Source organism: Salmo salar, chromosome 28 (genome assembly GCF_965601325.2).
Source record: "Salmo salar chromosome 28, fSalSal1, whole genome shotgun sequence".
Classification (NCBI taxonomy): Eukaryota; Metazoa; Chordata; class Actinopteri; order Salmoniformes; family Salmonidae; genus Salmo; species Salmo salar.
In genome coordinates, this window is record NC_138318.1 from 30,087,189 (window position 1) to 30,100,418 (window position 13,230).

Sequence of the window (13,230 nt, forward strand, 5' to 3'; positions counted from 1 at the left end):
TATTTTTGTAAAATATTATATCTGTTTGGGCTTCTTGCAGTCAATTTGCCGTCTACAAATTATCTGTTATAATTTTTGGCCCCCGACTATCCACTCAAGAAACAAAATGGCCAGCGGCTGAATCTAGTTGATGATCCCTGCTTTAGAGAATGAAATTCTCTGTGGATGTGCGCAGTTTCGTTCGGGAATATCGAGGATTGACGGAAAAAATAAAAGAGGAGTGTAATCAGAACTAAATATAGTAGCAACTATGGTCACCACTGTAATTAACTTGATCCAGGCTTCTTGTCTGGAGAAACGTGTCCACTGTAATGTAATTAAAACTGTAATTAACTATAATTGTATGTAGTGCATCATATTGACAACTCTGAAGTTGAAATGGGTAGAGAGATGCTGAAAAGTAGAATAACATATACAATTTGTCAAAATGAGAAATGTTAGTACAAAGAAATCACAGGGACAACACCAACACCGCATAGATGTACTTGCATTATGTATAATAAAATGTTTATTCGCATGTATTAACAAGATCAGTAATCAAACCAACTTTTTGAAAAGATGACAAAATGTTTGATTCAATGTTGGAACAAATTAATTTATCCCAAAATACAAGTCAGAATGATTAAGTAATTATATCAATCACTTCAAAAAGTATTCTCTTTCATCCAAGTGGAGCATGTAGTTTCACAATCTCCAGAAAAATGTTGCATTTCATAAATGTTTATACAATAGCAAAATCAGTTGAATTTATTGCATGCGGTCACATCTGCTTATAATGATCAGAAGTCCTCTTTGTCAATACTATAGGGAATGACTCTCCGTAACACTTTATTTTGAAAGGTCCGTAATAAACCATTAATAAGGCATTTATAAACTTTATAATGCGATTACAAACAGTACTCACCATTTATTAATCATTACTCCCACATTCATAAATGTTAGCAAATATCCTGTGTTGTGTGCTTATTATTTTACCTGGTACTGCTGGAATGTCTACCAATGGCATGCCCATCTTTTTGTGAGAAATTACACTGGTCACTCAAAACATTTATAAGGTATTTGTAAAGCTTAAATAGCACTCACTTTAGATTAGGGGCTGCAAAAAGACTTAATAACTAATGATTAGTAAAAGGTTTAGAAATGTGGGCGTAACGATTAATAAATGGTGAACACACTTCATAAATGCCTTATAATTGGTTTATTACGGACACTTAAAATAAAGTGTTGCCTTAATCTCTACCCCGTTCTGTTTTGTCATCCATTTATGTCACAAAAAATTAAATGTGCGTCTCAAAGGCTTCCATCTTTACCTTGGTAAGGTTGAAAGAGGTCGCACCACCTTGCCAGGATCCATCTTTTGCAGGGTTAGCGTTTGGCTCCTCAGATTCAGTAATCAGCAGTGAGGGGATTGAGATGTTGTCTTCCTCTTCTGTTGTTGAGTTATTCTCACTGTTCTTCTCTGTGTTCAAGGCCAGGTTGCCAGAGCTTATGCTGCCATCTGCCCCCATCTTTCCCAAAAGTGTGTTTTCAGGCTACAGACAAAAAATATGATGTTACTGTTGAAAAAGAGATGTCAGTGTCTGTGCCAATGAGAAAATAATTATGAGCTGTGAATTCAGTTACTCTGCAAAACTACTGAAGATGTTATTATTGATTAGTAACATTCTTGTTACAGTTTAAGTCAGCAGTTGCATGTGTTTTATCCTCACAACCAGCATCTTAGGACACTGCAATGTGTGGTGGTATTTACTGGCACAGACCTATGGTAATTGACAATTATAGTCATTGATTGGACAGAGCACCAATTCACCTGCTCTCACAAAGCCAAATCCATCGCAAATGGAAAAGCATCCACAGAAAATAAGCAAGGAGTTCCAGAATTGCAGTTTTGTTAGCAAAATGTTGTTTAGACGTTATATAACCATTTCATCTATTAACTCCAATCTGGGGTGAGAGCTACTGAAACACTTGTTACAGAGGACTGAAAAATTCTTCTGTAATTTTTTTGATGTTTTGAACTTGACGTGTCAATATATGGTCCATATGGGCATTTCATTGAATTCTTATAAGATTGACATGATATACATATGTGATGTTGTAAAACATGTTTTGGGACCCCTCTAGACTTGTGAGTGCTCTTTTCAAAACTACTGGCTAAAAAGTTCCCTCCCTTTCCCGCACCCCTGGAAGGCTCTTTCCCCAGAGCTAAACAGCCGGATCACATTCTGCGCATGTGTTACCTAAACTTGACTTTATGCACACATTGTTTTGCATAGCTGCTGATCACCCTCCCCTCACTTTACGTTTCTCACTTTATCCATCGTGAATGATAATTCTTCACATTTTGCCGGTGATACATCCATTCAGCATCTGCATGCCAACCATTTGATCTCAATCAGTTTCATTGGAATATGCATTAAGATCTTCTTGAATTATGTACAGTGTCGTTTTGTGAGAAAATTCGGAGCTAAACGTTCCCGTGCCGTGTAGGCGGTAGGCTATGAGCCAGAGTTTGACAAAAACAACATGCCTGTCAATTGAAGTGATCAGTTTGTCGCACAAAGGTTACAATGTTTGTGGGCCGTAAATTCGATTTTAGTATAGGTACAACAGAGAAAGGTTGTTTATAGTTACAACAGTTTGTACGACAGACAAAGACGTCCGGTCATGTGCAGGGGGAGCATGGGTGGACTGGGACAAGAATTCGGCCCCGGCATTTTATCCACACCAACCCACAGCACTGCGCGTGCCACCAACTCTGTGACCAAATCATGGTTTTAACACCTCAAAATTTTACGTTTTAAGTGAGGTAACAATGTAGAATGAGCTCTTTCTACGTTCATAGGCAACCTTTCCGTTTTTTAAGATCCATGATGTTGGCTGTCTACCTGATGACATATTCAGAGCAGGTCTCTTTACTGATGCTGCGTTTTACTTTGAATTTGAGCATGCATGACCTCAGCTCAGCCTATCAGAGAACCGGGCCGGCCCATCTTGGTAGGGGGGCCGGCTGTTGCCTACTGATCAGCCAAAAGATTTCCTGACACACTGCCCCAGGTGGTACAGTTAGGCAACATTACCTCCTCCACACTGATCCTCAATATGGGGGCCCCATGAGGGTGCGTCCGCTCCTCTACTCCCTGTGTGGCCTCACACAGGTCCAACTCCATTATCAAGTTCGCTGACGTCACGACAGTAGTAGGCCTGATTACCAACAATGACGAGACAGACTCCAGGGAGGAGGTAGGCACTCTGACGGTGTGGAAACAAGGAAACAACCTCTCCCCCAATGTCAGCAAAACAAAGAAGCTGATTATGGACTTCAGGAGGAACCAGGCTGAGCATGCCCCATCTCAATCAACGGGATCGCCGTGGAGACGGTCAAAAAGTTCAAGTTCCTCAGCGTACACATCTCTGAGGAGCTGAAATGGTCAAACCAAACAGACATCATGGTGAAGAATGTACAACAGCAACTCTTTAACCTCAGGAGGCTGAAGAAATTGGGCCTGCTACTGAGCCATGGCCTATTCTCCCCGCTTCAATCACACAGGAGCATCATGGCTAAAACTAACAGACTGGCCAATAGCTTCGAAACATCAGGCTGCTGAATAGCTCCCAACACCCCTGCGCACTGTTGGAGCGCAGAGCTTCAGAGTTTCACTGTACACTGCAACTACATCTGCAACCCTATGCATATGACTAAATCAAAATTTGATCCCAAAAAGTATTGATTAGTATAATAGAGAAATTGCGTAAAAATATTTGCCAGATGGCCAATCTGCAACTGAGGGGAAGTGAGAACAGGAAACGGAGCAGCGGCTACCTACATTTTTTTGCATCAAGTAGAGAATCCCTCACATGTGCAGAAGGTTCGGTTGTTTAGCTATGGGGAAGAGATGTCCAGAGAATTCGGCCAAGCAGCCACCCCATAAAGTAAACCAAAACATCTGCAATGCATCTTTAATTGAGGGAAGAAGCACTTCCAACTTTCATGATGCTATATCCTAGAAACAGTAGGTGACAACTTCAGGAAGCAAACATCAGATGACAAAAGGAAGTAATGGCTATGCAAAGTCAATGGGGACAAGGCTGAAGGCCCTTTGTTAAAGTATTAAGTAAGGTGTCTGTTAAGTGTCTGTTCAAGTCTGTCTCTGTGAAATAGTCTATTAATTGAGGTGCAAGAAAAGTAACCCAAACATCCTTGGCCCTGAGCATACAGCTGGATAAAGGAGCAATTACTGGATAAAGCACTGACATTAGCAATGCCATTAGCGTTGAATTAGTATAATGATCTTAATATATTCAGTAGTGCATTCTAAATACAAGGCTATTATGTCATAATAACACAAACCATTAAAAAATGTCGGACTCCCCACTATGATTGCAGAATGGGTTGTTTAATGCAGCGTCTCAAATAGTCTCAATAGATGTTATATGTTACCTTTTTGGACATCAGCGCCTCGTTCTCATGGATTGTCACAAACGGGTGAGTAGACTTTCAGTTTTGGCATCCAGAGTAGAACCACGGACCAAGAACAGAACAACAAGACAAAGAACAAAAAAATGAATAAGAGCTTCATCCAAATTGAATCTCGAAATATTCAAACACAGTACTCTCTCCATTGTTACCCAACAGAAATAATTATAATGGTTACAAAGTAACAAGGTACTCTCAAATATGAAATACATGCTCCATGAGTATGTTGGAAACACCTGTCTGTGACCTAGAAATTGGATCCATACCCTTGTTTGCAGCTTGAGTCATACTTGTATTGTCACTGCTGATGTTTCTGCCTTGGGGTGACTAGGACAGTGGACACTACGCAAACTAGAACACCACTACGAATTGGGGAATTCTTAAGAGCACAAATACCCTTCAAGAGACGTTCGCCGTTGTCACGACTTCCGCCGAAGTCGGTCCCTCTCCTTGTTCGGGCGGCATTCGAAGTCACCGACCTTCTAGCCATCGCTGATCCACTTTTCATTTTCCATTGATTTTGTCTTGTCTTCCATCACACCTGGTTCCAATTCCATCAATTACATGTTGTGTATTTAACCCTCTTTTCCCCCTCATGTCCTTGTCGGTGATTGTTTCTTGGAGTGCTTATGCACGGTATGCTGGTATGTACCGGGCTTTGTTTGACCCATTTGTTGTATTGTTCTGTTGACGGTGGTTTATGGATATTAAACAACAGTTGTAAATCAGTTTCCGCTCTCCTGCGCCTGACTTCTCTGCCGCCAGTAGCATCGCATTACAGCCCTATCAAAACATTGGCCTCCAGTTGTCTATTCTGTTTACCTGTGCCTGTACTTAGAGTGGATAATTACCTTAAGAATAGTTAATGTACCTGCAGATTGACTGTAACGGTTTAGTGCTCGCTAGTGTAATGAATACGTGGCTATTTTGCTGCATGATGTATAGAACAAGATTTATTCAATAAATTAAAACAAAAGCGTGCCACAAATAACAATGAACACAACCCATGACAAAAAGGATCTCAGTGTGACTGGTCTATAATAAAGACCAAAAATATTACCAGACCCAGTGGGCAAAATGTGGAAAACAATACTTGAATTGATATCAAACATGAAAAACCGACTCTTTGTGTTTGCATCACTCTGCCGGCTGCTTGATCCAAAGAGACTCACAAATTGTATTTTGTGACAAATGGGAAAACTGGGTGTGTGCCATGGAACACTCAAACCCAAATGAAACAAAGGGGAGAAAAAATTGTATATGAACGTCAAAACCATAAGTGACTACCTTGAAATGTCAAATCAGAGGAGAGACTTTTGTGACAGAACCCTCTCAATGTCTATATACAGTACATTCGGAAAGTATTCAGACCCCTTGACTTTTTCCAAATGTTGTTACATTACAGCCAATCTACCCACAATACCCCGTAATGACAAAGTCAAAACATGTATTTAAAAAAAACAAAAAAACAGAAATAACTATTTACATAAGAATTCAGACCCTTTGCTATGAGACTCCACATTGAGCTCAGGTGCATCCTGTTTCCATTGATCATCCTTCAGATGTTTCTACAACTTGATTGGAGTCCACCTGTGGTAAATTCAATTGATTGGACAGGATTTGGAAAGGCATACACCTGTCTATATAAGGACCCACAGTTGACAGTGCATGTCAGAGCAAAAACCAAGCCATGAGGTCGAAAGAATTGTCTGTAGAGTTACAAGACAGGATTGTGTCAGGCACAGATCTGGGGAAGGGTAGAAAAACATTTCTGCAGCATTGAAGGTCCCCAAGGACACGTTGGCCTCCATCATTCTTAAATGGAAGAAGTTCGAAACCACCAAGACTCTTCCTAGAGCTGGCTGCCCGGCCAAACTGAGCAATCGGGGGAGAAGGGCCTTGGTCAGGGAGGTGACCAAGAACCCGATGGTCACTCTGACAGAGCTCAAGACTTCACCTGTGGAGATGGGAGAACTTTCCAGAAAGACAACCATCTCTGCAGCACTCCACCAATTAGGCCTTTATTGTGGCCAGATGGAAGACAATCGTCAGTAAAAGGCACATAACAGCCCGCTTTGAGTTTGTCAAAAGGCACCTAAAGTCTCTCAGACGATGAGAAACAAGATTATCTGGTCTGATGGAACTTGAATGCCTGAATGCCAAGCGTCACGTCTGGAGGAAACCTGACACCATCCCTACAGTGAAGCATGGTGGTGGCAGCATCATGCTGTGGGGATTTTTTCAGCAGCAGGGACTGGAAGACTAGTCAGGATAGAGGCAAAGATGAATGAAGCAAAGTACAGAGAGATCCTTTATGAAAATTTGCTCCAGAGAGCTCAGGTCCTCAGACTGAGGGCGAAGGTTCACCTTCCAACAGCACAACGACTCTAAGATCACAGCCAAGACAATGCCGGAGTGGCTTCGGAACAATTCTTTTAATGTCCTAGAGTGGCCCAGCCAGAGCTCGGATTTGAACCTGGTCTAACATCTCTAAAGATCTGAAAATAGCTGTGCTGGAAAGCACCCCATCCAACCTAACAGAGCTAGAGAGGATCTGAAGAGATTATTAGGCTTTTAGATTTGTGTGTATTAGGTAGTTGTTGGGGAACTGTTAGATTACTTGTTAGATGCTACTGCACTGTCGGGAACCAGAAGCACAAGCATTTCGCTACACTCGCATTAACATCTGCTGACCATGTGTATGTGACATATACAATTTGATTTGATTTGATGTGAAGCATGGGAGAAACTCCCCAATTACAGGTGTACCAAGCTTGTAGCGTCATACCCAAGAAGACTGTGCTTCAACAAAGTACTGAGTAAAGGGTCTCAATACTTATGTAAATGTGATATTTCAGTGTTTTTATTTTTGCTTTGTCATTATTGGTTATTTTGTGTAGATAACAATTTAATCCATTTTAGAATAAGGCTGTAACCTAAAAAAATGTGGAAAAAGTCAAGGGGTCTGAATACTTTCCGAAGGCACTGTATATAAACTCCATACTATGTTTCATGTTTTGTGTTAGACTGCATCTCTGAAATGATCCAGTCTGTTTAGACTTTGTTTGCAGTTGGCATTTCTTGATGACTTATACAGTCTTGCTTTGTGTCCGAGCCTCCCAGATTGAAAAGTGTTTATTGTGTCAGTCATTGACATTTCAAAACCATCCCTGATGTTTTCATAGAGACAAAATATACTTGTAAGTGCTCACTGTCATGACATCTCCCTCTGATATTGTGATTGTTTTCTCACTGTCTGGAGGCTGAAAAGATTTGCCATGGGTCCTCAGATCCTCAAAAGGTTTTCCAGCTGCACCATCGAGAGCATCCTGACGGGTTGCATCACTGCCTGGTATGGCAACTGCTCGGCCTCCGACCGCAAGGCACTACAGAGGGTAGTTCGTACGACCCAGTACATCACCAGGGCCAAGCTTCCTGCCATCCAGGACCTCTATACCAGGTGGTGTCAGAGGAAGGCCCTAAAAATTGTCAAAGACTCCTGCCACTCTAGTCATATACTGTTCTCTTTGCTACCGCACAGCAAGCGGTACCGGAGCGCCAAGTCTAGGTCCAAGAGGCTTCTAAACAAATTCTATCCCTAAGCCATAAGACTCCTGAACAGCTAATCAAATGGCTACCCAGACTATTTGCATTGCCCCCAGACTATTTGCATTGCCCCCCACCCCCCACCCCCCCCACGCTGCCCTTACTCTCTGTTATTATCTATAAATAGCCACTTTAATAACTCTACCTACATGTACATAATTACCTCAATTACCTCGACACCGGTGCCCCCCGCACATTGACACATTGGCACTGAACCGGTACACCCTGTATATAGCCCCACTATTGTTATTTACTGCTGCTCTTTAATTATTTGTTATTCTTCTCTCTAACTTTTTTAGGGATTTTCTTAAAACTGCATTGTTGGTTTGGGCTTGTAAGTAAGCATTTCACTGTAAGGTACATCATTTGATTTGATTAGATTTTGTGGGTTTTCATGCTGACTTTGATACCACATTACTCAGATCAAAACAAATATGTGCATCAAACATTTTAGTCAGCTTTATAAAATAGTTGGTTCTATTAGTTTTAACATTATCATTTTAGATATACATGGTAGGAAGACCTAGTTGTACTTGTGGCTTCCTATACATATAGTCACGGCTCATAAACAAGAAATGAAATAATTACTCTTAATTGCTAATAACTTTAAAGTATGGTCCTTCCTTCCTGCATTTATACACTCTAACCTTGTGTTCTGACTTCCATCTTGTTGCTACGCTACCATTTAATGTGAAACAAAGTGTAAAATAAGACCATGTTATATGTTAACCTTAACTACGAGTTGAGTGTTTGAAAGATTTTAGAGCTTTGAATTAGATGGAGATGGGATGGGAGAAGAGATTGGACACACTGGGGATTAGAAATTGAATGTGAGAGAGTGGCTCTGACAGGAATTATCAAGGTAACAACAGTGGGTACTGAACATTGGGGGATCAAAATGAAGGAATGTAAAGGAATTAAGATGGACTGATGCAGACACCGGTCACTTTATTAGGTCTGGTAAACAGCTGACAAGTGTTCCAAAACCTTCTTCATGTATGTGCCAAAATGACTGAAGAATGGATGATGTATACATTTGGTTATATCATACCAGTAGTTGGTTTGCTTTGTATTGTTCAGTTGGCAATCATTCATAGTCAACCGGAAGTATACCGCCCAAACATATACGTGTGGTTGTCCCCCTGCGTGTGCATGAAGGAAAGCCATGAGGCGAGTGTGAAATTGCTTTTGCCTAGCTACTGCACCCACTTAAGGTCCGGTTTCTGAAGCAATTATCTGTAATTATGGCACGGCCCCTGTTTCAAGTGGTTAGTTTTGTCTGCCAGCTGCCTACGATTGAGTACATTACAGATGTAAGATCTTAATTTGAGCCAGTTCGCTACAGCAGGAAAATAATCCTGCAGCAACAGGAAATATGAATTGTTATGTGGATTATAGCTAATTGTAAAAAAAAAAAAGTGTAGGGGTTGATACCTTTTCCGTTAGGGCAAATCAACTCTGCAATTTTAAAGTGGAAATTACAAACTTAAAAAGCCTTTTTAATGCTGGACTGCACTAAAAGTTTGGATATCTCAGCAAAAAAAAAAGAGTGATCAAATTAAGATCCTATATCTGTAGGTGTGGTTTTCCCAATGACAGAGATGGATAGTGTTTGGTCCCCTTCTCCGTCCACTCACTTCTCCGGTGATAAATCTCTATCCCTATCGTTTGGTTTTATCCCTCTTATACAAGCTTTGTAATAGACCGACACCAACCAAGTTGTCCTAATGACTGAATGACAAGCTCTACATTACAAGAGGATGGTTTGACTGGATATGGTTTGATTTGAAACTGGATGAAGCTCAAACGTTGCACCATAATGATGCCTGTTGTGATGTGAATACCTGCTGTTTGTGTTGGGAGTTGAGCCAAGAAAGTTTGAGGTTCTATAATTTCCCCAAGCAGATACCTATTGTCTCACAGCAGATCTACAAAGTGTCACCCAATGGGAGTGCTATACATAATTAGACATGAAACAGAACGTTTCCTGACTTTGTTGTCAGTAAGTCTTGACTGGATTAAAGGCTGTGAATAGAGGACTTAAATCCATCCATCTTTGATTGGCATTAATATCGATATATATATATATATATATATATATATATATATATATATATATATATATATATATTTACACAACGTATGGGTCTAATCCTGAATGCATTCTAGCCGGTGTCAATTACACAAGTTACCACTGGCTAAATCCATGACATTAAAATGCCTATTTACTCTGTTCCGTCTGACTGCGCAATCCAATATCTCATTAGCCCAGCCAGGCAATTTATGAACTTGATTTCCATTATAAAAAGCATCTAGACATTATGTCACAGTTCTTGTAGACTAACATTAAGTTTTCAACAGCGGAGATTTGTATAAATATTACTGTCTGTCTCGCCGACATTTTCAACATTGTTTCAATATTCAACTTTGATCTCCAGCTGTCCCATAGTAATGAACGTGTCGGAAGTCGGGATGAGACAGACAGGTAGGCAGCTTTTCTCCATCATTTTTATGTATATATACAAAGAACTGTCAATAGAAAACAAGTAAAATGAAACAAAGCGCAGCTAGTTTTCCAGCTTCAGTTTTGAAGTGATTTTGTTAGCTGTGTTGTTGGCTAGCTCTTGAACAACAGTGTCCTGATGAGAGAGGACATTTTCTATGCCAGGGGAAATCTGCATCATCAGCTCATTGTTATGGATGTATACAAATAAATGTCACTAGAAAACAGATTAAACAAATGCAGCTACTTCATTTTTATTCTGGCTGCACTGTTTGATGTGACTGTAAGTTAGCCATAGTTGGCTAGCTAGCAAGCAAGAGATAAGAATGTTGCCAGCCAATATGGCAATGGAACATTTAGAACGAACGACTGGGTCGCGTCAATAGATACAGAACAAAAAGACTGAACGACTGGGTCACGTCCATAGATACAGAACAAATAGACTGAACGACTGGGTCGCGTCCATAGATACAGAACAAAAAGACTGAACGACTGGGTCGCGTCCATAGATACAAAACAAAAAGACTGAACGACTGGGTCGCGTCCATAGATACAGAACAAAAAGACTGAACGACTGGGTCGCGTCTTTAACAATCGAATCGATAGAACAAACGACCAGCCGGCTTGGGTAGCTACCCTAGATTTGTGTTGGGACTATATCTTATGGAAGGATGAAATAGTATGAATAAATTCATCAAAATAACGTTTTTAATGAAAATATGTAAATCATTATTTGAATATGTTGGTAACCCATTGTATAAAAGTGATAATGCCCTCGAAGCCGGTGTTTGGACCTCGAAGCCGGTGTTTGGACTTTGTCTCGGGCCTAACAACACCCGTGCCAATATCCTCCAAACACAGGCTTCTCTGGCATTATCACTTACAGTAAATATACACATATGAAGAGTTTATATCCAAAACGCTATATTACTACATTTTTCCCATTTGTGTTTTTTCGTCAGAAATGGTTGCTTATGGGTTATGGGTGTGTAAAATATGACTATCCTCTGATTTTTTATTAATAGATTCTGGATGTGTAAGATTTTTTTGGTTTGTTGCAAACACCAAGTATCCATTGTTTAGCTGGAATGGAATGTTGGTACTCTGTATATTTGACTGTGATATGTGGTTCTCACCTAGCTATCTTAAGATGAATGCACTTACTGTAAGTCACTCTGGGTTGACCCTTGTATTTATCTCTATGTACACTCACAAGACTCTACACACTCACGCACACTGATACTCCAACACACGCACACAAACACACACATACACTTAATTTGCATCCACACACATAACATGCACAAACATTTATACTGACAGTGGTGGGAAAAGTTTTTGGCTTTTTTCAGTGTTTCCTCTGACACATTGGTGAGGCTGTCTTCTGGGTTAAGCGGGCATTGTGTCAAGAAGCAGTGCAGCTTGGCTTGGTTGTATTTCGGAGGATGACTTCCCTTCATCTTCCACCAGCTAGCTGCTACCTATGGCCCGGCTAGCTGTCCTGAATCTCATGGGACCCTATGATCACTCGGCTAAGAATGCCTCTCCTTAATGTCAATATGCCTTGTCCATTACTGTTCTGGTTAGTGTTTATTGGCTTATTTCACTGTAGAGCCTCTAGCCCTGCTCATTATACCTTATCCAAACTTTCAGATCCACCACCCACACATGCTATGACATCTTCAGGTTTCAATGATGTTTCTAGAAACAATATCTCTCTCATCATGACTAAATGCCTAGGTTTACCTCCACTGTATTCACATCCTACCATAACTTTGTCTGTACATTATACCTTGAGGCTATTTTATCGCCCCCAGAAACCTGCTCCTTTTACTCTCTATTCTGGACATCATAGACCGCCAATTCTCGTAGCTTTTAGCCGTACCCTTATCCTAGTCCTCCTCTGTTCCTCTGGTGATGTCGAGGTGAATCCAGGCCCTGCAGTGCCTAGCTCCACTCCTATTCCCCAGGCGCTCTCTTTTGATGACTTCTGTAACCGTAATAGCCTTGGATTCATGCATGTTAACATTAGAAGCCTTCTCCCTAAGTTTGTTTTATTCACTGCTTTAGCACACTCTGCCAACCCGGATGTCCTAGCCGTGTCTGAATCCTGGCTTAGGAAGTCCACCAAAAACTCTGAAATCTTCATCCCTAACTACAACATTTTCAGACAAGATAGAACGTCCAAAGGCAGCGGTGTTGCAATCTACTGCAGAGATAGCCTGCAGAGTTCTGTCCTACTATCCAGGTCTGTACCCTAACAATTTGAACTTCTACTTTTAAAAATCCATCTCTCTAAAAACAAGTCTCTCACTGTTGCCGCCTGCTATAGACCACCCTCTGCCCCCAGCTGTGCTCTGGACACCATATGTGAACTGATTGCCCCCCATCTATCTTCAGAGCTCGTGCTGCTAGGTGACGTAAACTGGGACATGCTTAACACCCCAGCCATCCTACAATCTAAGCTTGATGCCCTCAATCTCACACAAATTATCAATAAACCTACCAGGTACCACCCCAAAGCCGTAAACACGGGCACCCTCATAGATATCATCCTAACCAACTTGCCCTCTAAATACACCTCTGCTGTTTTCAACCAAGATCTCAGCGATCACTGCATCCGTAATGGGTCAGCGGTCAAATG

General features: G+C 41.0%; 1 protein-coding gene across 4 annotated transcripts in view; it reads right to left on the reverse strand.

The window, feature by feature from the left end:
- Nucleotides 1-490: 490 nt before the first annotated feature.
- mlip (muscular LMNA-interacting protein) overlaps nucleotides 491-13,230 on the reverse strand; it is a 48,519-nt gene continuing 35,779 nt past the window's right edge. For all 4 annotated transcript variants that reach the window (XM_014180162.3, XM_014180166.3, XM_014180165.3 and 1 more), the window contains 2 exons: nucleotides 4,442-4,495; nucleotides 491-1,532 (listed from right to left, as the gene is read on the reverse strand). In XM_014180162.3, the coding sequence (XP_014035637.2) occupies nucleotides 1,278-1,532; nucleotides 4,442-4,495 (309 nt within the window). In that variant the 3' untranslated portion in view covers nucleotides 491-1,277. The remainder of the gene's footprint in view (nucleotides 1,533-4,441; nucleotides 4,496-13,230) is intronic.